This window comes from Numida meleagris, chromosome 3 (assembly GCF_002078875.1).
Source record: "Numida meleagris isolate 19003 breed g44 Domestic line chromosome 3, NumMel1.0, whole genome shotgun sequence".
Lineage (NCBI taxonomy): Eukaryota > Metazoa > Chordata > Aves > Galliformes > Numididae > Numida > Numida meleagris.
In genome coordinates, this window is record NC_034411.1 from 104,961,482 (window position 1) to 104,986,169 (window position 24,688).

Below are 24,688 nucleotides of genomic sequence, written 5' to 3' on the forward strand. Positions count from 1 at the left end.
CCTTTACTAAAATAAGTATTTCAAAGGAAACCCCTTTGAAACTTCCCTGCATTTCCTTCATCCCCATCTAGAGCTGAAGGGTCACTGGTCTTCTACAGACTCCTACTGCCATACACAGCCAGGCACAACTAGGTTATAGCAAACTTGAAACTTCACACTGATGCAACGGGTTTTTCATCACAGTGAATACAGCTCCACAAAAAAAAAACGAAGATGACAAATTGTGTGAGCATTCTCAGCAGCCATACAAATTTCTGACTGCTATGAGACAGAAGTGAACACCACAAAACAAGAGAGGAACCCATCACAACAGGGCCATCCCATCTTCTGCAGTGTGCCCATACACCTTAAGTGCTGCAGCACTGATGTCCCAAGCGCAGACTGAACATGAGGAGCCTTCTAGATAGATTAATTCAAGAATACCTTCTGTACTCGAAACCTGAAAGCAGCTTTATTCCAAATCAGCATCCAGGCAACGGCGAACCTGGATGAGGATGGCCAGGTTTACACTAACGTTCCACCAAAAGTGGTGAATCCATTTTAAATCTCAGCATCTTGTCATATTTTTTAAAACATGGTAATTCTCCACTATCAAAGTAAGGCTCAGTGTAGCATAAATCAACTGCATTCCAAAAATAAATGGAATTTAGTAGTAGTTGCAGACATCTACTGGCATTGGGTTAAACTGAAATATACTCCCTATGCAAATGATAACACTATAAAAAATTTACTCACCTAGAAATTGAATGAGGCTGAATTAATTAGTGTTAAAGTTTATAATCCCTGATTTTTACATAATAGTGACATGACCACAAGTGATGCATAAAAGGGGGAGAAAAATGAAGTGTTTAACTTCATTAATCAGTACATAAGTTTACTGATTTGGCTTTCAGAATTTAGTCACACGCAGTGCCAGCTTAAAACTCCACATACTGCAAGTCCAGATCAAAATCCTGCCTGAAACAGAGAACAAAAGGATCTTGTTTTTAATTTATTTAAATGAAATATCTGAGCGGCTTAAAGGAAAAAAAGATGTGCAGCCCTTCAAATTTAGAGCAATACAGGAAATTGCACGTCAAAACTACACTAAATGCAGAAAACAACAGCAGAAGGAAGCAGGCTTGAGCAGCACACATTTGACAAATCAGGGTGCTGCTCCAGTTTTTGCTAAGGCTTCATTAACAGCACATGAAACTCAACTACTGCTTGCTAATTCACGCTTTTGAAGCATCAGAGCTCACTAATTTTCAAAGAAATGTTTTTCCAATGCCCCAGTAAAGCACAGTTTAGTCTCTTTTGACTGCTCATCTTTACCACCACTGCCAGAAATTAGGCCCGCCACTGTTCTCTCCATTAAGGTGGCCATCACCACTCCACAAAGTAGAAACTAAGAGCAAGCCCTCACCCCTGCACTCTTTGTTCAGAGCCTGCAGATCCCTTTGGCAACGTTAAGTGTCCGTAGGGCTGCAAAGTCTCATGGCCTTCAGATCCAATAGACTTAGCCACGCTGACACGGAATGAGCCCAGACTCCAACCGATCGCCTTGTTCAGACTGTTTTCCCACATTCTGTGTAACGTAATCGTGCAGCATTTAAGAGTCAGGACATGGAACAAGCTACTATCCTCTTACATAACTACTGTTTTGTCCAGGAGTCCTGCAGTTTGAGGAACAGAGAGGAAAAGAGGAAAACGAGCCAACAATGTCTATGTCTTGCACCTCAAGAGAAGCCCTACCAGATCCGTGCAACATCTCGTCACACTCTGAGCCACTTTACACAAGTAACCAACACTTAGCTCTGCATAAATGGTCAAGGTAGTTCTAATATGAGTAAGATGTGGGTTGCTCCTGAACTTCCATCACCTCTGGCAGCTTGTTCCCCTGTGCAGAAATTATCAGATTGAAAAAAATACTACCTATATTAGATATAAATTATCTTTCTGTTAAAAAAAAAATTAAAGTAAAGAGAACTATGATATACAGGGAGGAATGAGAGAGTGTTTCCTTTAAGACCTCTAACAAGAAATTCTGGTATGACCTACATGCTGATGTACCATAAGCAGTCCTGAGTGCCACCCCGCAACTCAACACAAAGCATTTTCTAAGCACGGGGTGTAAATTCATAATTACGTTATTCACCCACCAACGTACAGTGGTAGTTTCACTTACTCAGTCAAAATTAATCAGGACTTTAATGGACAAACACTGAAAGCAAGAGTCACGGATTAAACCACTCCAAACAACAACACAGCAAGATTCCAGAGTAAAACATGTCACCTGCAACACCAGGGAAGTCTGTACAAAAAGACTGCAACCAGCTAGGAGGCAGAATTGCTCTCATATACAACATTCTTGACAGAACTAAAGCTGTGTTTTCTTGTCATCTTTATTCAAGTATTTCACAGCAGTTATATTACAAATTACAGTAAAATGTTCAAAATTTCCAGAAGTTCAAAAAATTAAATAACTTACTTCAAACTAACGTAAAATGAAGTCAAACTGCAAAACATCAATTTGAACACAGTTCTGAATAAAACTATAGAATTCAAAATATACCATAGTTGATGAAGGAAGTCTACTTAATCCACCAAGTAGACACACGTTAATGAAACCAAACAGGACTCCCCAATGTCTAAATAACCCAATGTACAAGATACAAAAGATGCAAGTACAAGCCCAAATTCAAGCTTATGTTGTGATTACAAAATAAAATAAAATAAAATAAAAACAAAATAAATGACTATCAGCTGCAGGACCTGCCATTCAGGAGACTGAAGGATAAGCCACAGCTGATCCACCAACCCACCCCAAAAAAAAAAAAAGGAAGACAGGATATTACAAAAAACAGTAATCCTATAAATACATTGGCATATGAGGAAATCAAGTAACAATACAGAGGACACAAAACAAAAAAATAATTAATCACAGGTGAGATTCAAGCTTGCAAATACAATCAACTCCATTGCCATCAACTCCAACCAAGAGCAACTCCATCATCTCCAGTACAGCCCCGCCAGCCCCACAGAGAAACCCTGTCTCTCATGGGTGGCCACGTTTCATTGACCCCAGCACAAGGACTCACACAGGAGTTTATTTGCAATTTTCACAATAAGAAACAAGAAAGAGAGGTCAATTTGTACAAATTCTTGCCAGTGCTATATGGCAAAAAAATAAAAACATACAAAGAGTAAACAAGTTTAGACCACATGGATAGATTAACAGCTGCTTTAACTCTATAACCACCAGACATCTGTAAAGGAAAACAAAACTGAACTGTGGTTATTTGGGCTACAAAGGCGGGTATATCATTTCATGTAAGCTGTCCACTATCACATTTGAAATCAGCTACTTTTCTCTAAACAACATGGCAGCTCCCAAATTAGCAGAGCCGCCTCTTAAGATTTTTCCCAATCAACAACTGACAGTAAAAATTTTCCTTTAGAAACCTGACCTTTCAGAACCATTTTTAATGCCAGGCATTAGCTTAAACGTGCATTTTACACTCACTGGTGACTAAACTTCTCAACTGTTTTAATTCATATAAATTTATTATCATCTTAAAAATGTATGCAGCTTTATCTTCCACAAGTGCTGCTGTTACTTGAACAAAAACTCCTTTGAGTAAGTGAAACTGGAATAAATATTTTTAAAAAATTCTGCAGCAAGAACCTGAGACTTGCAAAAAACCCTTTTATCAGAAACTTGCTACAAAAAATCTGCTACATTTTATTTAATCAAATCTTAAAGTTTGTAACAATTTCCATCAAAATACAAAATGCTGTTAATGTACCAGACACAAAAATATCTCAAACAGGTATGACGCTAATAAATACTAAACAAAACATGGAAAAAAATCCCCTAAACAAATCTGAGATCAAAGAATCTCATCTAAAATGTGTTTTCTGCTTGTTTTTGTTGTTTTTAATCGCACTTTCCCACCTAAAAAATACAGCGATTCTGCACGGGTTGCATTTAGGTGTAACTAGATGTACAAGAATACCTAAAACCTTTTTCTGCCGTTAGCTACAAAGAAAAACAGTGGCATCTGGGGGGAGAAAAAGTTCTAAGATAGAATTACGTTGAAGTGTAATATACAAAGCACTTTGGATTACTGCAGTAGCCCAAGGCCCGTGTTTGTTTCTCTGCAGTGGTATACTACTATTAGCCATAGAGGTGGAGACAAGTACCTTAGCTTCAGCTTGTAAATGGGAGCAGAGTGATTACAGTCCTCCATAAACACTGTTGGTAACTAAAATACAAAAAGCTGAGGTAGCTCAGTATCTCTGCAGTAGTCCAAGACTGTTTTCTCTAATTAAAAACTAATCACACTGTGTTGCATATTTCTGGAAAGACACTTCCGCAGCTACGTAGGGATACGATGGATGGTTAGAGACGGTAACACCAGCCAACTTCTCTACAACAGTTTCAACCTACATTTGAAATAAATCAGCCCAGGTAACACCTTAACACCGAGCTTGTGACAAAACTTGCTTTTCTTGAAACTGCCTAGACTGTTCTCTTCAGTTTCCAGAGAGGAAAGATTTTGAACTACGCAATTCAGACTGGAGAACTGTGGTCCAAACAGATCGATTTGAAAGGCTGTCCTCCAGTCTCCTGACATTAACAGTGCTTTGCATTGACTGAGTCGTGAAGCCTAGTTTAAGTTTTGTTTCCAAGTGAGCTTGGGCTCCAGGATTTTGACCGACATCTTCTTACCTGCACTGCACAGTCCAAGCTATGTTACAAACATGGAACTTCTGAAAGAAACCTGCCAGTACTAAGCTGGCTTTTCTTTAAGAACTCAAGATGGACAACAAAGAAATGGTGGGAAAACACTTCACTTTTAGTGACAAAGAAGAGTTTCACTGTGTAACTTGTTTCTAAAACAAATCTATACCAATGAAAAAGAAATTTACCATTTTGGTAAAGTATGTGGCTTTTTCGGTGTGTCTTAGTTTAGTTCTGTAGAGTAAGACAGGCATTTTAGAACCATAATACTGGCTGCCATCCAATGAAGAGAATACAAACCATCTTTTTGGAGATCTTCATTCTGAAGAGAGCTTTCTAACATTGCCATTTGCTATAATCCAAACCAACTGATTAGCCTTATCTTTCTCAATTGACTAAAAGGCACATAATAGGCAGTTCTAGAGAGCCTCATCTTCAAATTACTGTACATCCAGTTACTCAAGATTCCTACCACAATGCATCATTGCCTTCTTTAGAACAGATTTTTTTGTCCATTGCCCCAGAGAAGAGAAAGATTGGGAAAAAAATTAAAAAAGGTTGCCTGTTTAAAAATATTCAACTTAGATCTGCTCTTTTCAGTTCTCTCGTGTATGTTGGTCTCCACTTTGTCTGAAGTTTCACCAGAGATAATGCATGTAGAGTGAACAAGAGCAGAAGAGAGAACAGTTTCTGTAGCACCAAAAATCTCCAAGCTGTGGCATTGTATTCTTTATTTATATCAGATACAACTATTTGAAGTTCCGTTTGGTTCTTGTAGGCTGGTTGGTTTCAGGTACCTGAGACAATAGCACCAAATTCAACAGAAAGAAAAAGAGAGAGCACTTAAGACCAAGGCTCTGCACATACTTGGTGCAAATGGAAACTGAATGGCTCAGAGGACTGCTCTCCCATGAGCAGTTTAAGAGAGGATAAACCCACCCATCTTGACGAGTTCACAGGAATGTTTCAAACACATGAACTGTTCTTTCCATCTCCTGCAAAAAACACAGAATGCCAATTATACACAAATACAGAGAGAGACAAAAATGAAGTTATATTACATTATCATATTTACTGGGGCATCACTGCTTCTTTTCTTGAAATCCAAATAATTCATAGGGAAACAGATGTTTCTGTTTATTAGCTGTCATCTGCTAGGGTGAAAGAGGACGCTAGTTAAGAAGGTATTAATGCAGAGAAGCACTCCACTAATACAGTCCATAAGAAAATCCAAGAGTAGTAGGGTCACGTATATAATTAAGGTACTTAATAAGTATTATTAAGAAAGCACTGCAGTGGCACACTGCATGAATCCAGGTCTAACTGCACACTTGAGCTATTGGAGACTTGACTGTAAACACCTATCTGCACAGTTTGGAGAAGCGAAGTAAAGATCTGTCTCTACATACTTCTTCCACATAGATGTCTTTCTAATCTACATAATATTTGGCACAGACTTTCAGCATACTTTCAGGTGATGATGGCAGAGGAATAGCATAAAAATGGTTTTGAAGTATTTCGCAGGACAAAACCCTATGCTACAGCCTCTCCAGATTTTACAGTAAAATACTCACGGAGAAAAGTATTCAGAGTTCGGTGTTCCATCTAGAAACTAGTAATTGTTGTCTCTTTATCAGCACGTTTATCAGTTGAATCACAAAGTTGATCTAAACTATTCAGCAGCTAGAACAATGTTGCTGGAGGGAATGCATGTCCAGAGTTATGATCAGTCTACATCAATGGTGAAACGACCCACTTACTGCTGATGTAGACAGGAGGCCTTTGAAATGAAAACACTTTAAAGGGAAATGCTGTCAGCAGAGCAGGCAGCTGGCCTATATCACACTGTACTGGACTTTCCCAAGACCATCAAGAGTTTATTTTCCAATTTGGAAAAAGCTTGCATAGTTTTAGCCTTGGGGAAAGTCACAAACAGCAAACTGCATGGAGATAAATACTCTTTTTTTTTTTTTGCTTAGTAACTCAAATGCAAGCAGGGGCACAAGTAGCAGCTGTTGGCTCAGTTCATGTATTAAGCAGCCTTTAACTTCAATGTTATTCATGCCACAGATTTGGAAACTTCTGGCATAGGAATTAAATTATTCCTATCAAACAAATAAAAGATTGAAAAAAATCTGCCCAGTTTAAACTTGTGGTTCCAGAAGATTAAGTATTTTCACCTAAATTGAACAGCATAATTCAAATCAGTGAAGAACAAGGAAAGGGATGTTCAGATTGATACATTCACTCACTAGGAGGGAAACCTAATCTAGTGAAAGATGTCCCAGCCCAGGACAGGGAAGCTAGACTAGATGATCTTTAGAGGTCCCCTCCAACCCAAACCATTCTACGATTCTACCCACAAAGCTTTTCCAATATTATTTTTATAGACTTCCATGTAAGATAGCTACAATCAAGTTCGTATCTCAGTGCTGCTGAAGGATAAGGGAAATTAAGTTACTTAGTCGGAATAACATTTTGCAAAGCCAAGATGACCACCTGAAAGCTCCTGATTCTGTTCCATTCTTACTCTGCTAGCACATGCGTCTAAATGCTGCTGCATTCTATCCCCCTTTTCCTGTTCTTTTAGGTTAAATTCTTAATCCTTTTCTGAGGAAAGTACAAATAGAAACAATCTCTGTTTAAGTCATTACTGTGCTACACCTTCTTCTGTTCATAAATATATACCTTCCTCTAAGTCTACTTAAAGCTCTTGCATGCTAGTACAACAATAAAGTCATAGGTTAACAGTTCTTGGAAAACTAGTTTCACAAAAATCAAATAAATAAAACATATTGTATAACATCACCTCTATAAGTTGTGATTTGTCATAGTCTCTACGATGCCTGTAGATGCATTGGCTGAGGAGCGAATACAATCTCTCAAGTTGGTCAACAGTCAAGTTGTCACTTTTCTTAACCACTAAATAAAGCAGTTTCTGTTGAAACAAAGGGTAAAATTTGAAGAGCTTTTATAATCTTCTTTTTTCTTTTTTTTTTTTTTGAAAGGACAAATTGGAGTAATCTGCTTTTAAAACCCTATTTTGCAGAGATATACACAAGTAAAACGGATCACATCTGGCTATTAGTAAGGCCAGTGCTTCCAGGTTAATTCAAAAGAACCCAGTGTTTATCTTCTATATTTACACCCACACTTTTCTTGTCTTAGTGTTTATGCATAGCATAACCAGTGCATTCTTTGTTCTGTTTGGAATTATATTTAATCCTTTTGTATCTTGGTCAATAATTATAAATAAAGCAAACCATAAAAAGTGTCTTGATAGGTGAAATGAACACACTCAACAACTTGCGTTGACATGAAATTTTAAAAATACCAAATGGAAACATCTGGAATTCCACAAACGTCAAATAATGATAGAATAAGAAGTGCCTGTGGGGAAAACGTGTAAAACTGCTCATAAACAAATGATTCAAAAAGCAAGTGAGTCTGAATTTCTTCATAGATCAAGCTAGTTTCTACCACAGAAGATGGCAAAACCTGTTCTAACTCTGCTTAGATTTCGACAAAAGTAAAACAAAATTAACTAGCAGAGGTTTGACCTATAGCACCAAAACATCAGCACAAATTCCAATTTACTCTCCAATTCGCTAACAATTCTTTCCACCACGTATGCATACATGGGACAGGAAATGAAGATGTTAATTCCTAACTACCAGGCACCCAGCAGTTCCTCAGTTACTGACATGTGCAATTAACACATAAGAGTATCAGCAAAAGCTACAATTAAAATAATGGACTGCCATGTCATTACTGTATCTTTAAAGGTAGTAATGATGGGACAATAAGGTTTCAGCAGTTTTATTAACTTTTCATCCAAAAAAAAAAAAACCCACTGATGAACAACTCATCTTCAAAAGTTACTGGTGCCTAAATACTACTTCGTAACCAAAAATAAAAGGAAACTTTGCTTTATAGCAGAAGAAGGAAACATTCTTCATGGAGCTGGTTACAAGTCAATTTTCAGTTCCATTACCTTTAGTCTGTCATGGTCAACAATCACAGAGGGTAACGGATCTGATGGTTCCTCTGGGACATGCTCCAGACTTGTGGGTTTTGACTGTTCCATAGTGACTTTTCGACTTTTCTTACTCTTGAACATACCTGTAATTAAGGGAGGGAAAAAAAAAGCCATCAGCAACGTTGGTTCCACAAAGTAAACAGCTTCTGTCCTAGCTTTGGCTTGATTTTTTTTTTGGACTATGTGAACCAAGAAAGCATGACATTTCCAGCGTACATTATTAATCAGCTCCTCAGAATTCTCCAGCTTTATGAGTACTCAAAATCACAGCCCATAAAGCACACATGAAACACATCTACGTCAAAACTGAACTCTGAAGTCCCAATAGAATATTGAATGTCACTGGAAATTTCTCCTTTGCATCATTTTTGCTGAACAATGTCAAATGATGCAACTTCCAAAGGAAGTTCAGATATCCAGCTAACTCCCAAGATCTTCCTAAGTGATTCAAAATTTTCATTTTTCTTTACAAAGCATTCCCTGTTTTCATCATCACAGTAATTCTAACATCTGCTCTACCCCTGAAACTTTGTCTTGTGGTGCAACTTCTGATTTCATCTCTCTGTATTAAAGCTGCTGTCCAATCTTGTTGCAAAGAACAAAATATTTTTAACCTATCTCTTGAATCTATCCCTACACTTTCTCCTCTTCAACTATTTATTATTTTTTTTGTTTCCTAAGGACCTCCCATTACTTACGATCATCCTTAATGTATTCAAAACACAGCTACTAAATTCAGAAGTGTAATGGCTCTGACATACATCGTACTCTTCTTCTGATAACCTTAGGAGCATTCTTCAGCTATGTTCCTTATCCTCAGAGAAAATGTGTATACACACATTTTCAACGTGTATACAGTGATATTCTCATAATTCATCTCTCTCATTAAAGCTCATTTATTTTGTAAATCTCAGTGCTAACTTTTGAAGTAAAGATTTTATTCTTTTACATAATTCTGAAAAGCTAATTAAAAAGGCAATCATGCATAAGGCTTTTATTTATCTTCCCTGAGGAAACTATGTCTCTTTTCTTCAAAGGACACGGTCCCTTCTTTTATGCACCACCAGGATTTCCCTTCTCCTTCTCTTATCTTTTAGCTGCACTACTACTGTGTGACTGTAAATCCAGATACCTACTCCATTAGATAAGCAATGCTGTATCTGGCTTTTGCTGAGTTCAACTGTTTTAACTTTCGTTATGAGCATACACTTTTTTTTTTTTTAAGGGAACATTCAAGATTAAATACATTCTATATTTCTGTGGGTTTTGATCTAATGTAAATGACAATTTTTATGACAAATTCCACCAAAAAAAAAAAAATCAAAGAACATATCGTATATACCAAAATACATATCATACAGTTATTTTTATTAATTGATAACTGTTTTTAAATCTTGAATTGTAATTTAAATAATGTTATCACAATACTGACAATGCCTCCCTCCAATAAGGCATAAAGACAGAATACTTTAAGTATGAAGATAAACTTATTTGCTTAAGATAACATTACAGCAAGTCAACAGTGAACTTTTAATTGATCTATGTGGAATTAAATGGTATAAGCATAAGTTTCAAATAACTAGACAGTAGATTATAAAATATAATAATAATTATAACTCAAGTTGTTACAATTAAAAATACACACATTAACTTGGACACTAAAATAACAATGAGAATAAACTATACCTTCTTTATCGGCTTCAGCATCTTTAGTCTCAAGGTCTGTGCTCTGTAGTGTTTTTTCGTTATTGCTGCAGTGTGGTACCTCTGCTTTCACTAAATCATCTCCTTGGTTTTCACTGCAAGCTTCTGTTTTCTCCTTTGGCTGATCTTCAGAAGATTTTTTCTTGTCACTAGATCCACTGCTGTTGTCATTGGTTGAAGCAGCATCAACTGATTCCACTCTACCATTATGGCATGCTGGAACAGGTATACCCTCTGAGCTGTGTACAGATGTCTCTCCATTTACACAGTCCCCTTTCAATGTAGAGTCTTTCCTTAAATCCTTTTCAGCATTCAGGGTAACGCTTTCAGTTATTAAGAGAGATTCATTTGAGCTCTCTTCTTCCGTGGACGCAAAATTGTTTTCCTTTCCTGATGTCCCATTGTTAAGCCTCTGCTCTGCATCTATATCCATAATATCACAAGAGGATTCATCATTTGTCATAGAGAGATCTCCTATTTCCTCCCCATTCTCCTCAATGCAGTCAGTGCTGATTTCTAGCTCACCATTTTCCAGCAATTTACTGTCCTCTCCATGGTTTTCATCGTCAGCAAACTTTGCATCATCTTCATCTTTCTTTAAATTATTGACTTTCCTCTTCTTAATAATGCCTTTGCCCCACTGTGAGCGTCGCCTTGACTTTCTCCTTATTCGAACTAAGTTACAAGGAAAAAAACAATTTAGATGTGCAAGTACCTCCCATTAAACAGGCCAGTACATTCAAGTATGCTGTATCCTACTTAATGTATTTTAGACCTACTACATACCCATTTGCAGATAAATCACAGCAAAGCAATGATGTAGAACTCAGTCTCCTTTTTGTAACACCAGCTACTTGAATGCATTATACAACAAAAGAGATGGAAGTAAAATCTGTGGATTGATAGACAATTCATGTTGGAGGGTACATCAGGAATTCTCTAGATCAACCTTCTGCTCAAAATAGGGTTAGCTATGAGGGCAGACGAGGTTGCTCGAGGCTTTATCCAGGTGGGTATTGAAAAATTCCATAGATGTAGACTACATGACCTCCATGTGTCTTGTACTGATACACAATTGTTGTGTGAAAAGGCATTTTGCCTTATATCCAGTTTGAACTTCTCATTTCTATTTATGTCCACTGTCAATTCAAACACATCTTCAGTTATTAAATCACCTAAGGAGTAATCCTCTTCTTCATCTCCAATTCGTTCTCACCTCTGTACTCAAGGTCACTGCACTGACAAAATGTGCCTTTAAAAGAAAAGAACTTTCTTTTTTCAAGTCCAGACCATTTTAGCAACCCAGTCTACAGCAAGACCTCATGAACATTTGCATTTATGCAGTGAGTCTGCATGAAGAACAGCTTCTTAAACAGAACTTCCTAATATAGCATTATCATCAATGTCTTCCCCCCACTATATGCAACTCAACCTGAAACAACATTGGTACGTGATCCTTTTTCCATTACTCTGCATCCATACTTTTTTTACTTTGCCTTTTGCAAGAGCACTAGTAAGAGACAGCTGAGAAGACTAAGGAAAAGACCGGGAAAAATGGAAACTCCTATGTTCATATTAAAGCAACGATGCAAACTGCTCATTCTTTTGCAAAGTTGCAGTCAAGTGTTTATAACTGAAAAGGCCAGCCAATACTTAACAGATTAACAACTTCTCCAGTTCAAAATGGGGAAGTGCGGAGCACCTCCATAATGTTCCTGCTATTTGTAGGCCGCTTTGATTTATAGGGTATTAAGTCCTAGATCTGTATCTGCCAGCTTCACACTGAGTTACAAATATCAGTGTTTATTAAGTTGCTTTGAAGACTGACGCACTATGCAAGTACAAGCGTTGAGAATTAAATGGCAGAAAGCCACAGAGCATCAGGCTCAGCACTGTCAGCCAGGTGAGAGAAGGGACTGTCCCGTTCAGCTCTGGCACAGCCTCACTTACTTGCAGCACCGTGGGCACCACAACAGAAGGACATAAAGCTATTAGAGAATATCCTAAAGATGGCCACGAAGATGGGGAAGGGACTGGAGATGTGGAGATGCGTGAGGAGCAGCTGAAGTCCCTGAGTTTCTTCAGCCCAGAGCAGAGGAGCAGAGGGGAGGCCTCATGGCGGCTGCAGCTCCTCACAGGGAGTGGAGGGGCAGCACTGAGCTCTGCTCTCTGGTGACAGCAACAGGGCCCGAGGGAATGGCATGAAGTGCACCAGGTGGAAACCTGCACTAGATTTCATTATCTACATTCTCTATACATTTACTGGGAAAAAAATAAGGCAACTGCTAAGGGCCTAGATGTTAGACTAGATGATTTTAGAGGCCTTTTCCAACCTTAACGATTCTTGGACTGCCATGGACCTGACAAGCTATTGTTCAAAAAGGAAGAAGAAAGCTAGCATGGCTCATACAAAGCTAACGGGCAAATGTTCGTGGACTGCTACTACATAATGAACTTAATCCAGAGTTCCCTCTCGTTTGCTTTTCACATTCATCTTCAGTAGGACTGTTAACCATCGAGAGCAGAATCACATGCTTTTTATTTTGTAGTCCATAGGATTCATAACACATTGAAGTTTTCAGTAACAGAATGGGGTAATCATTTACAGAAGAAAAACTAGGAGTTAACTTTAAGAAAAAAAATTAGCAGAGCATATACAATTGCAAGTTAATGCATTAACACCTTTTCAATTATTTCTTTCAGAACTACTCATCTGAAATGTATCATTGATAGTCAGTCTTTTGGCACTATTTGTGCCAGAGGCAGTAGAAATACTATTGTCAGAGGAATCCTGCTTTTTAGAACTGAGTTTCTATAACTCAAACTATTATAATACCAATTATTCACACATGAATACATTCACTTGCCTTCTGAATTGCAGAACTCCTCTCTCTATAATCTTCACATAACCTCTATAGATTTGCCAAGGGGATCCTCACATCAGTTCTAGCTTCTTTCTGGTTCACTTTTTTTGTAAATCATTAGCACAGCTCATACAGAATTTTTAATAATACTAAATACATGTTTGACCACAAGTCACATACATTTCACTTGGATTCATATGAAGTTGATATCAAAAATTACCCTTCCTCACTCATTAATTTGTGCTAAGCTGCACAGTCTATATGGACAGCATCTTAAAGGACAATGCAATACAATGTAATTAATCACTGAATAGGAGTTTACCCCAAATTTCCTTAAAGCAGTAAGTGGGGTTTCTCAATTCCTCTATTCCTACCTTGACACTTAATCTGCTGAAAGATCCCTAAATTTAAGGCAGATAGTATTTTCTGCAGGAGCAGCACAAGTTAAGTAAAATGAAACCTAAGTTAAGTAAAATGAAGCCTTTCAGAAAACCCGAATCCTTGTCCACTGACAGATTCTACTCCAACATTTTCATGACAGATACACCAAGTAATGACAACACCTGATGAAATAAGCATCCGTATCATGTGTGGTGCACACTTACTCTGTCCAGAGCAGAACACAGCTCTTCAATACTGAAGTGACAGCAAAAAACAAATCCAGACTCTTCCAACAATCCTGAGGTATTTCCACAACATGTAGATGTTACTGTCACCTTACTGTAAGTGCAGTGTAATAGCCAGTAGATTCATAAAGAATTGCTAGGGATTCAAATCCAAAGATTATTCTCTCCTAGCATGCAAGATCACCATGGATCTAGATTTTGTCTGTGCTATCAAGAACCACTTCATTCAATGCACATTTCAAGGTTTTCTTCCACAATCAAAACCCTGAGGTTCCTTCTGATGCCTTGTGTATAAATTAACTCAAAACCCTGAGAAAGCACTTATTACCAGCAATTTTGCTTTCTCTTATCCAGAAGACATATATCAGTAATTTAGCTGTTTCCAAAAGCTCCATGTTCCTTACCAATGGACACGGAATAGTCCAAAGTTTCTGGAGTTTTGAGTCACAAAGTCCCAAACCGCAGTCAGAGAGAAGCAGCAAGAAAGAACAGAGTACTGTTGCACAGCGGCTTAAAACACAAAATGAGGTGCCAGCTTCCACTAGCAGACAAAGCCATTTCTCCCTCCAAAGCCAGCTACATTATTCCTACTACCACATCTCTGCTGGTATTACTGTTCCTGCAGTAAAACAGATAAGGAAACTAATCTGTCTGAAAGTCTGTATTCTTTCTCGAGTTAGTTTTCAACATCTTCAGTTCCCAAATTGAGACTTCCAGCTCTCAAACGATGGTGCTCACTTAAGAGAGATAGTGGGGATAATGCAACCACCAAAAAGTAAGACTTCTTCACTAGGAACCTGCAGCCTGACCAGCTTGAAGGGACTGCAGAACTAACCCCTAAGAGCTACGTCATTTTCTTCACTTAGATGAAACACATCAAGATACTCAAGGGATGGGTCTCACAAATATTTAAAGACAAAAACAACCTGCATGCAGCAACATCCCACATATGGCTATCAACAGCACATGAACAGTTAAATGAAGACATACTTGAAGAACCTGGACACTTCTCAACAAAGAGGAATCAAATTTTACATGGAGCAGTGGAAACACGCGTCACAAAACAGCCTTGGCTGCAGCACCCTCAGTATCTCCCCTCTCCAGTCAAATGCCACCCCCTACCATACCATCTAACACTCAAGCCCTTCCCAGTACTTCCCCAGAAACCTCTCCCACTATCTTCTGCTCCACTCCAACCGCAGCTGCGTAGGATGCAAAATACACAATGTCTCAGGTGTGCATGCTCTGTCTGGCCAACATGATGTTTTAATCAATCAGCTCAGAAGGCCAGGCAGAAGAGGTAACTACCATTTTCAATCTAGAGCCTTTTCCTTCAGCAGATGCACAGATTTATTCAGCTAACAATTTTCACAAAACCTGCAGGAATCCAATCTTTTAGACCTCAACTCCTGTCAAATCTGTCTGAACCAGGCTAAATGATTCAGAAGTTATTACGGAGCAGAGATGGACAGAGAGGATAGGTATTATTTTCTTGGGAAACCAAGCTAAAAATATAATTTACATGAAACCAGAGTAATTATGTTAGCTAAGTACATGACAAGACAGTCACATAGGAAGATTAAAAAGAAAAATGAAGTCAGAAGAGAAGAGACAATCAGATTAATATCACCCGTGGAGATCAGTTTTAGACTTTCCACCTCTATAGCTCTGCTCATTTTCCTTCTGCTGAGTAGCTTTTTTTTTTTTTTTTAACAATAGCAACTATTACAGCTATTTACATTTTTGGTATATTTAGCTGGTTCTTAAGGACTACTGAATGACATGTTCTCTACTGCAATAGAGCTGTGAACAAATGCAAGGTTATTCTGCAATTCCATAAGTGGAGGACAGGCTCCCACTTTACATTAATTAAAATGACATTCAACAGTTTATGGCATTCTCTTCTATCACAGATCTGAAAGGTTCATGCCTGCTGGTTGGTTTCTGTGTCAAGGAGGCAAAATAAAAAAAACAAAAAACCAATAATTTGCCTAAAATAGAAGTGAAAAAATGAAAATCAACAACCTATACAAACTCTTTCATATAAGAGTATAAGGTAGAAACTCATACAAACTCTTTAAATAAAGCAAACACTGCCAAAGTTTTCAAACAGGAGGAAGAAGTAATATACCTAAAAAGTCTGACAACTTTTTTATTACATCACTGATTTGTACCCCACTTCCAGTAAAAACAGTCACCAATTCTAGAACTTTTTTTTCCCCCTACAGAAACCCTCTTTTCACTGTGTTAGTAAAAAAGGTAGATAATGCTTTCAGACAAACCTTAAGAGAGGCTGAGCCATCTTGGATTACTGAGTTAGAAGGAGAAGAATCACATGAGAATACAAGAAAAGCACTGATTCAGGTAAATTGCAGGACTGTTTGCCCTCTCTCAGAGCAAAGAGAATTAATTCAAGAAGCAGCGTATTTAATAGTGATAAAAAAAATTCTTTGCCACTAGGTACCACCGCACCCAAAAGTCTGGTGGGATTCCAAAGAAGAATTAGCAGCCAGGATTTATAAAGATACCCACAAATTCACTAGATGGAATTTTAAATTAAAAGAATTACAAAGCCTGTGGGTTTAAAACAACCGTTAACCAACTCAGAATCAGCTATGATAGTATTTTCTTCAAAATCAGCTGTTTTTACTTCTCAGCCTTCCTTTGCAGTTTCCTTTTAAAGCACACAGTTGAAGCCAGTATCAGATACAAATCAAAATGCTCCCATCCAAAATGCACACTCCGAAACTACCAAGAAAGAAATCATAGAGGGGCAGTTGTCTCAGCTCTGAGTAAAGACGTTCTCAAATTCCCAAGCAGCTTTTTTAATCACATTCGTCAAGTCGCAGTATTCGCCTCCATCTCAGGTGCATTGTGAGAAACAGTCCAAGTCTCTTCTCAGGAGAGCAGGAGGAGAACGGGAACCAGTATGAAGTACAGGAGTCACAGTTTTGACAGGACATCAGCTGCTATGAGGATTTTAACGTTAACATCTGGATGGCTGTTACTATGTACTACCGAAATTCAGTGGTAACTGGGACAGAACTACGCTAAAATGTAGAAGACAGCTAAAATAATAGAAACCTTAAGGCATCTGGTCTGCCACGTCCTTTGATAAGGCATAACTGTGTGCATTCACACGAATGTCCAAAGTACAGCAATCACTGACATCGCTGCATCACAGAGGTCAAAGAGAGAGACTAAAGCAACAAGAAGTAGACAGAATGACTGAGAATTAAACTGTTTCTGAGAAAGATGACAAGATTTTTCTCCTTTAGAAATCTAAAAATATTTTGGAAGAACACTCCCTCCAAACAAAAACATCTCCTCTCTACTATATGAAGGTACTTACTTCTACTTTATAGGAGCAAAGATTGCCATTTAGCTAAAAGCATGCAAAAGTGCACAAAATACTATTTAATTAGTAACTAAGCTTTCTGCAGCAGTTTTTTAATTTCCTTATCTGATCTCCCAACCATTCTTTCTACAGAGTTTTTCCAGTATTTCCACTAATCACTTCCATTATTGGGAAAAATCAGCATAAGGTCTACTTAAAATTCATTTTACGAAATATAATCTCAAACGTTTTTCTTAGTTCACATAGCACAATACATTCTAATTTCTTCTTGCTCCAAATGCCATTTTCACATTGGCCAGCAATCATATTTATCATTCTGCATGAAGGACACCCCTCAGTGAAGAAAGCAAAATCTGTAGTCTGTCACTGCAGTACGTTAATGTTGAATACTGCAAAAAAAATGATACGAATGGAAAACTAAATCTTCCCCGTACAGTTTATTTATATGTAACATTAATGGAAGGAACTGCAAGAGAATAAAATAACATGCAATATGCTCCATCTACTGGCAAGATGCAGTAGTAGGACAAAGTTTTACTATACAGCATCAAAACAATTAAAGAGATAATGGTTTACATGCTAAAGCCTATCTAAATCGCTTAGCAAAGATTAATTTACCAGACGAAGAACTCCGCATTGCTGGTCTTTCTTCTTCTGTACATATACACAATGGAAAAGTCAGACTCCTCTCATTAGTGCCCAGCCATAAGAGGCAATGGGCACAGACTGAGAAACAAGAAATTCAATTTGAAATTTAAGAAAGTACTCAGAAGGTGGTCAAGCACTAGAAAACGTGGCAGAGGCACGTCATAGAACCTCCATTCTTTGACATATTCAAAACAGAATGCAACACAGCGCCGAGCAACTGAGCTCTGAGCAGGTGAGTTGGGCCAGACGATCTCCAGAGGTTCTTCTTCAATTTTATCGTTCTTGGATCTTGCAACTACTTACACCAGGCTTTTGGCTTACGTCCCATTGTGCAGGAACTTGCATTTTTCTCAAAATATGCAGTCAATACTGATATATTTTAAATCAACTCTGGCAGAATTCTGCCGAATGAATTCTAGCAATGCAATGCTTCTGAAACTCATCTATATTGTAATACAGAATCTACTATAGGTGTTACCTCAAGAAGGGATATGAAGTTGCAGATTAAATTTAACTATATATTTTGTGCCATGTTTCTGATAGCCCACATGGACTAACCGTAGGAAAAAAAAACGTGAAATGGATTAGCAAAATTAAAGACATCCCAAAACAGTAGGTAGCTACAAATCTAAGTAACATTTGATAAAAATACATAAATCTCAGCAAACAAACCAACACTAGATCTCGTTCTTTACTGTATTACCCGTGAGTAGTAAACAGGGATTTAAACTGGGCAAGGCTGCTACGCTATCTGTAGCCCACTGCGTTTCTAGAAGATACCTGACAATATTTTCTTTAAGGTTCTCAAACATTTTACCTGAATTGACTCTTTTGAAGCCATTTTCTAAAATACTGTGAACAAAGCTCCTAAAAAATAATTTCATTGAGAAAACAATGTTACTATTGGTGATTTAAAAGAATAAAAATATAAAAGAAATAGCATGCTAGACCAGCCCCCCACCCACCCCATAAAAAGAAAAAACATGGTTTAAGAAAAAAAAATTCAAATTCAAACAGTAAAACAAAAAAAAGGAAGGAAAAAGAAGATTTTCAGTATTATTAACTGGCATGTAAAGTCTTCCTCCTATGTAATTAAAATTTACCATTGTCCTTGCTCCTCTGCTTCTGTAATGTGGTTTAGTTTTCAAAAAATATTAGTTCTTGACCATAAAAAGATCCTTCTGCACCTCCAAACCATCTCTATTCTAAAATCATGTATTTAAACTACTTTATTCCATTTATACAATCACAATCTGCCATGTAATTTGCTGCTATTTGAGCTCCCTTACCATCTGCCCAGCTCCGCTCTCACCTCACTCCAGCTCCTTCCTCCAGTTCCTCTTCTGCACTGCCCCTCTTCCCGGTTTTTCAGTCCCTACAGAACTTATCAGTCAAAGCGTGTCCATGTAATACCCGAATCCCTTCTACAGATTTCTGATTGGGTCATCAGCTCCTGGTTCTCCCTCTTGACTAAACGATACACAACATTACTCCTAGACCAGCTACCTTTCGCAGATTTTCACTTGATGGTAGTCCTAAACAACACTAAGTCACCCATTGTCTTATCTTACAATCTAAAGCACCGGAATACTAGCAGAAAAGGTCCGTTAACAGTAGCTCTTCTTCTGTTTGCACACAGTAAAGCTGGCAAGTTCCTTCACTTGATGGCTCCAGTCTTCAAACAGCTGCCACCGAATGAACAACAAAATAACAGAGCAGACAGAAGAGTTTCTTTTTATACAGTACTAACCAGAAATGGCTGCTATCTCTCTTCCTGAGAGATGTCCAGCTTAAAAGTCTGTAACCACTCCTGTCCGCTGTACAGCATGCAGAGCCAGGGAAGATCAGTAGGAGTGACAACCTTCACTGTGGGTTTCATAGGAAGCTAAGAACACTCTTTCTTTTTTGCCAAATAACAACTTGGATCCACATCATCAATTTCTTATGTAACAATTTAGTTGAGCCATAACTCTGCGTGATTGATTTTAATTCCTTTAGCAGAAGAAATTACAGCTCTAGGAAATCAAACTATACAAATGTAATTAATTAAACTATTTGACATTAATGGCATCATTCATACAAACAAAGTTCAGCCCTGGACAGTTATCCCCATGCCAAGAAAACGCTCTCACCAGGAAAGAAAACACATCAGGGAGAAGAACAAAGACCAATGAAAACCTGACTACCCCAGTCTAGTCAGCCTATGAAGCAGCCATTTGACTTCTCTGTGATTCCACATCTTCAGCAGGAAAGCCATGCACAACAATCAGTATCTCTCTCATACACATCATTTCTTACTATTTTCATGTTTGTAACAAGATTTACTGTAGTGTATTTACCTGTTCTAATCAACTCACCTCTTGAAAATAATTAGCAGTGCCTCCAATTACCTACACCACAGTTAAGTAGTTACAACTCTTGATAATTCTAGAGACTTTGACCAATTAATTAATTGGACTAATTCAGTAGGCTGCATCAAGAATATCTTAACATCCTTCAGTAACGGGTACAGACTATTGAAAACCAAGTACCACAAATGAAAACTATGTAACTACCCGTAAACTTTTAGCATAATACTGTATGTATTGCAGATAGGAAGTGACTATTGTATTATGTGTAAGCACAGTGCAGCATGGAGGTATGTACCTGTCAATATACACACACCGTAAACAAATCTTAACACTCGGCTAACAGTTAAAAGTGATGAACTTACTGAATAGTGATAACTTTTTAAAATCAAATATATAAAATACATTACAAGAATAGTTATTCTCTACTACAAAACCAGAAATCCCTCTTCTTTACAGTTTCTTGGGCAGAAATTTCACGTGGTCAGAAAGACAGTATCACTTAAATTTCCATACCTAGTATTACCTCTGGAAATAATCAGTAAGCAGTAGCACAGACATGTGAAATGTTTGCCACTGGAGGTGCCTGTAATTTTGCACAATCATCACCCAAGGTACTCACATGCGCATTTAGTTGCAGAGTTGGGCCACACTGTCATCGTGGGCTTCTGTTTGTTCCGAAATGTCTCTTCAACTCTAGCTTCTGTTTTCCGTACAGCGGAACCGTGAGGATTTATTTGTTCTGCTGTTACTGATAAGCCTGCACACAGAAGATAACCGTACCTATTTAAATAAACCAAGCTGCAAAAAACTTGAGTTTTGAAAGAAACGTGGAATACCATGCAGTAAGAGCACATCAATTAATATTTAGTTGGACATTCACAACAAAGATTAGAATCAAGAATATTTGTTTTCTACTAACAAAATAACTTACTGGCTGCACGGTCTTAAAACTGTCAGCTCTGACAGCTTAGGAAAATATGACTCTCTCACACTTGGGTCTCCAAAGACCGCACACTCTTATCCATATTTCCTCTATAAAACAAATTCTTATTGACAGATTCAATTTTTCCTAATTTTAAACAGATGATTTAAAACAAGTGGCAATTCATAACAGCATGGTATACCATCTCAAAGACAGTACATGAACAGAAACTTGCACTGTCATCATGATCTATGTTATGTAAAATGGATCCATTGCAGAGTCAACATGAGCTCTCAGATTGAGAAAAATGCGACTCGCTCTGCTTTTAACAAGAAGACTGTTGTGCTTTCTCTGAAATAGAAGTTCACCTCACAGTTTCTACTATATCTTTTTTAATTAATTTTTTTTTTAAAGCGCACTTCATATTGGTTACACACATTTTAAAGAAATAAGCATATATACGAAGTTTCCTATTGGTGAGAATTAGCTATTCATCCACTGTAACAGTCTTCTTACAAGTCATACCATGTCTCCAAGATGAGCCAGAATAAAGTGACCGAGAGCAGGCAAGAAGCTCTAAGACTGACAGAAGCCAAAATGAAAAGATTCACAAAGGAACTCTCACATAACATTTTAAGCACAAGTACCATGGAATCATTACAAACATTTTAAACTACATATCAAATAGATGGATTTACTCAAAACACTCATTTCTATCTTGTTATCTGCTGGTTTCAACAAGAAGCTGCAAATTCCAATATCCTAATGTTTATTTTTTACTCACCAACTTAGGTTTACTATCTTTCAAACAGACTCTCACTTCTGTAATACAGGAACAAGATATTCTAGCTTAACTTCTAGACACTAATTCTGCTACTCTGCAGTACTGTGAGATTTGTCACCAGTCACAGTACTAAATAAAAAAGCAGATCTGACAGAAGTGTAGAAAAGATATTTTTGTTTGGAACTGTGGGGAAAAAAAAAAGAGAGATGGAGAAAATATCTTGCATTTTAAAGCTATACAGAATTGCTAAACAGCTTGCCAAGATAATTGTGAAGAAAATGGATATAGAGCTTTTTAGCCTTAGTCTTCATCTCTAGTAGTTCCTGGAAACCAATTAAGAGCTAATAAATGGCAACATTCAGAAAAATCAATGGCTTTTCAAATGGCAAAGATTAAAAAGTGTACAAGATGTGCTACTTGCCTTCCAAACTCCTATGTGCTCAGAAACACTTCACAAAACTGCCAGAGAATCTATCAGAAGCCTCACACAGACCAGCTTGCTTGATTCCATCCAAATCTCATATTGAAGTCTTTCTAAACGTAGCTGAGAAAACACTGGCCAAGATCTAAGTGACTTGGGGGCTTGCTCTTTTTGTCAGGAGAACAAAGTTGATTTCTGATGGCCACAGACACCCACTCTGGCTCAATCTGTGACTGCAACACTATTTTTACTTCTTCGGGTTTAAATCAAAATTGAGCAAAATCCATTGCTAATGGATTCCAGTTAGCTCTTGGGAGACTTGCAAGGAGCAACTACAAGCTCTGTTCAGTCTTTGTAACAAAAAGCTCTTATACACAGTTAACTTTAACCTTGGAAGCAACAACCTTTAGCAATCACAGAAGACTTGTAATGGATAATTAACTGAGCATAGCACTCAGTGTGATACTAAGGCCAGAATTGTGAACGTTCCTTTAACAGACAAGTATAGAAAAGTATTAGTTCAATTTTACTACCATGGTGAATTACAATTTGTTCTCTTATCAACAATTCAAGGTGCACACTGGAAACTTGAACAGAATTAGACAAAAATGCACGACTGAATGGGAAAATAAAAGGAACTGTATCTGTTTAAAGTTGAAGCCTACAGACGCTTGCTTAGTTCAAAGCAATTTATTAATAAAGGGTCTTCAATCTACTGACAAAAGTATTTCAGAAACCTGCAAAAACAAGAGTGGCCAAAGTCAATCTACAACTCTAATAATGCAAGATTTTCTTGTCTCTAGGTTGGTTTTGTTTTTTTTTTTTGGTTTTTTTTTCCCCCCAAAGTAGGAGTTGAAGCAGTAAACAACTTAGCAAGGCAAAGCTGGAATTACTGAAATAAGTAAGCCTTAAAGAAGCATGATTTTTTTTTAAACATTATAGTTTGTAAGTTTTCAATCTTTTTCAATTTTCAGAAAAAAAATTCATGAAGGTACAGAATCTCTCCTGTAAATGAAGCCTGACGGTACATCTGGGTTTTCAATTACCAACTGTGGTCAACTTTAGAAGCTGTCCATTGACTTGGAGATTAAGAACTACAAGTTGAACACAACTGCACTGATTTGAACAAAAATGATGTCAGTGCCCCAAAAGAGGGGGGCTGTATTTCCTAATTCTAATAATCCAGACCGTCAACCTCATTCTCTCCTCAGGGTGAATTTAACAGACGTTTCATAATCCAAAAAGTCAACATATTATCACCAAAAGTACACTTGGGCCCATGCTAGGCTGAACAGAAAATCCAGCGTTTTAAATGGTATTCTCCCTAATCTTAATTGTTATTACACCGCATTACATTGCATTTTTATACCACAGCTCTGGTGTCACTACACCTTCAATTAAAACAGCAGTCCCAATGCCTATCTATCTGTTCACTGCGTCCAACAGTACTTTCTGTAGCAATATGCAATGCATCCCTCTTTTGTAAAGAAGGACAGTACCTTATCAGATAAACTCACACAGCTGGAAAAAGCAGACAAGTTTCAAGCTCAGCCATCCTTTAACAGGTATTGCCCGAGCCTGACGTGCACTCCATTTTCCATTTTAAATTTAAATTTTTTATGTGGACATTTGTAAATTGTCTTCTATCCTGCTTATATGCTGTTATGATAAATGAAGCTAAACATACCTCTTTTTCTTCTTGCTTCCTTGATTTCTTCACACATCTTATTAAATTCTGGATCCAGTTCAGCAGCAATGATAGCATGAGCAGTGTCCTTCAAAGTGCAAGCTCTATGTCTAATTATTTTATCTAGAAAACAGGACAGAACACTTATTAATTTTAATCACAATTAGTAAAAGAGTTATCATTTCTACGTAAGTTTGTATTGTATGTGACAACACTGATATAGATGGAACTGGGAAATACAAATGTATGAAAATGTAGATGGATCAATATCACAGCGTGCTCAAAAATTCCAAGCCAGCAATGTTAAAAATATAGTAGTTTTCAGAAGTACAAATTGTTAATTTAATCAATAGTGGCATTTCTAAACAAATGCAAGGGATGAAAGATGAACACACTTAAATCAACTCGCAGCTCTTCAAAACTTGCGAAAATCAGCAGGTCTAGCCAGCTCCCCCAGGCAGATCTGCACAGAGTAACGGAGTATAATCAGAGTGCCCCAAGTAACAAGAGACTTGTCCAGGAATAAATTCACTCACTGAGGGGTTAACATTCATATAT

The 24,688-nt window shown here is 37.5% G+C and overlaps 1 protein-coding gene across 9 annotated transcripts in view; it reads right to left on the bottom strand.

Moving 5' to 3' along the window:
• Positions 2,367 to 24,688, bottom strand: part of ATAD2B (ATPase family, AAA domain containing 2B) — a 72,887-nt gene continuing 50,565 nt past the window's right edge. For 5 of the 9 annotated variants that reach the window (XM_021391013.1, XM_021391012.1, XM_021391018.1 and 2 more), the window contains 5 exons: positions 24,131 to 24,253; positions 20,936 to 21,073; positions 10,452 to 11,144; positions 8,721 to 8,848; positions 5,728 to 7,664 (listed from right to left, as the gene is read on the bottom strand). In XM_021391013.1, the coding sequence (XP_021246688.1) occupies positions 7,464 to 7,664; positions 8,721 to 8,848; positions 10,452 to 11,144; positions 20,936 to 21,073; positions 24,131 to 24,253 (1,283 nt within the window). In that variant the 3' untranslated portion in view covers positions 5,728 to 7,463. The other 4 variants (XM_021391016.1, XM_021391014.1, XM_021391015.1 and 1 more) reach the window with 3 other exon arrangements.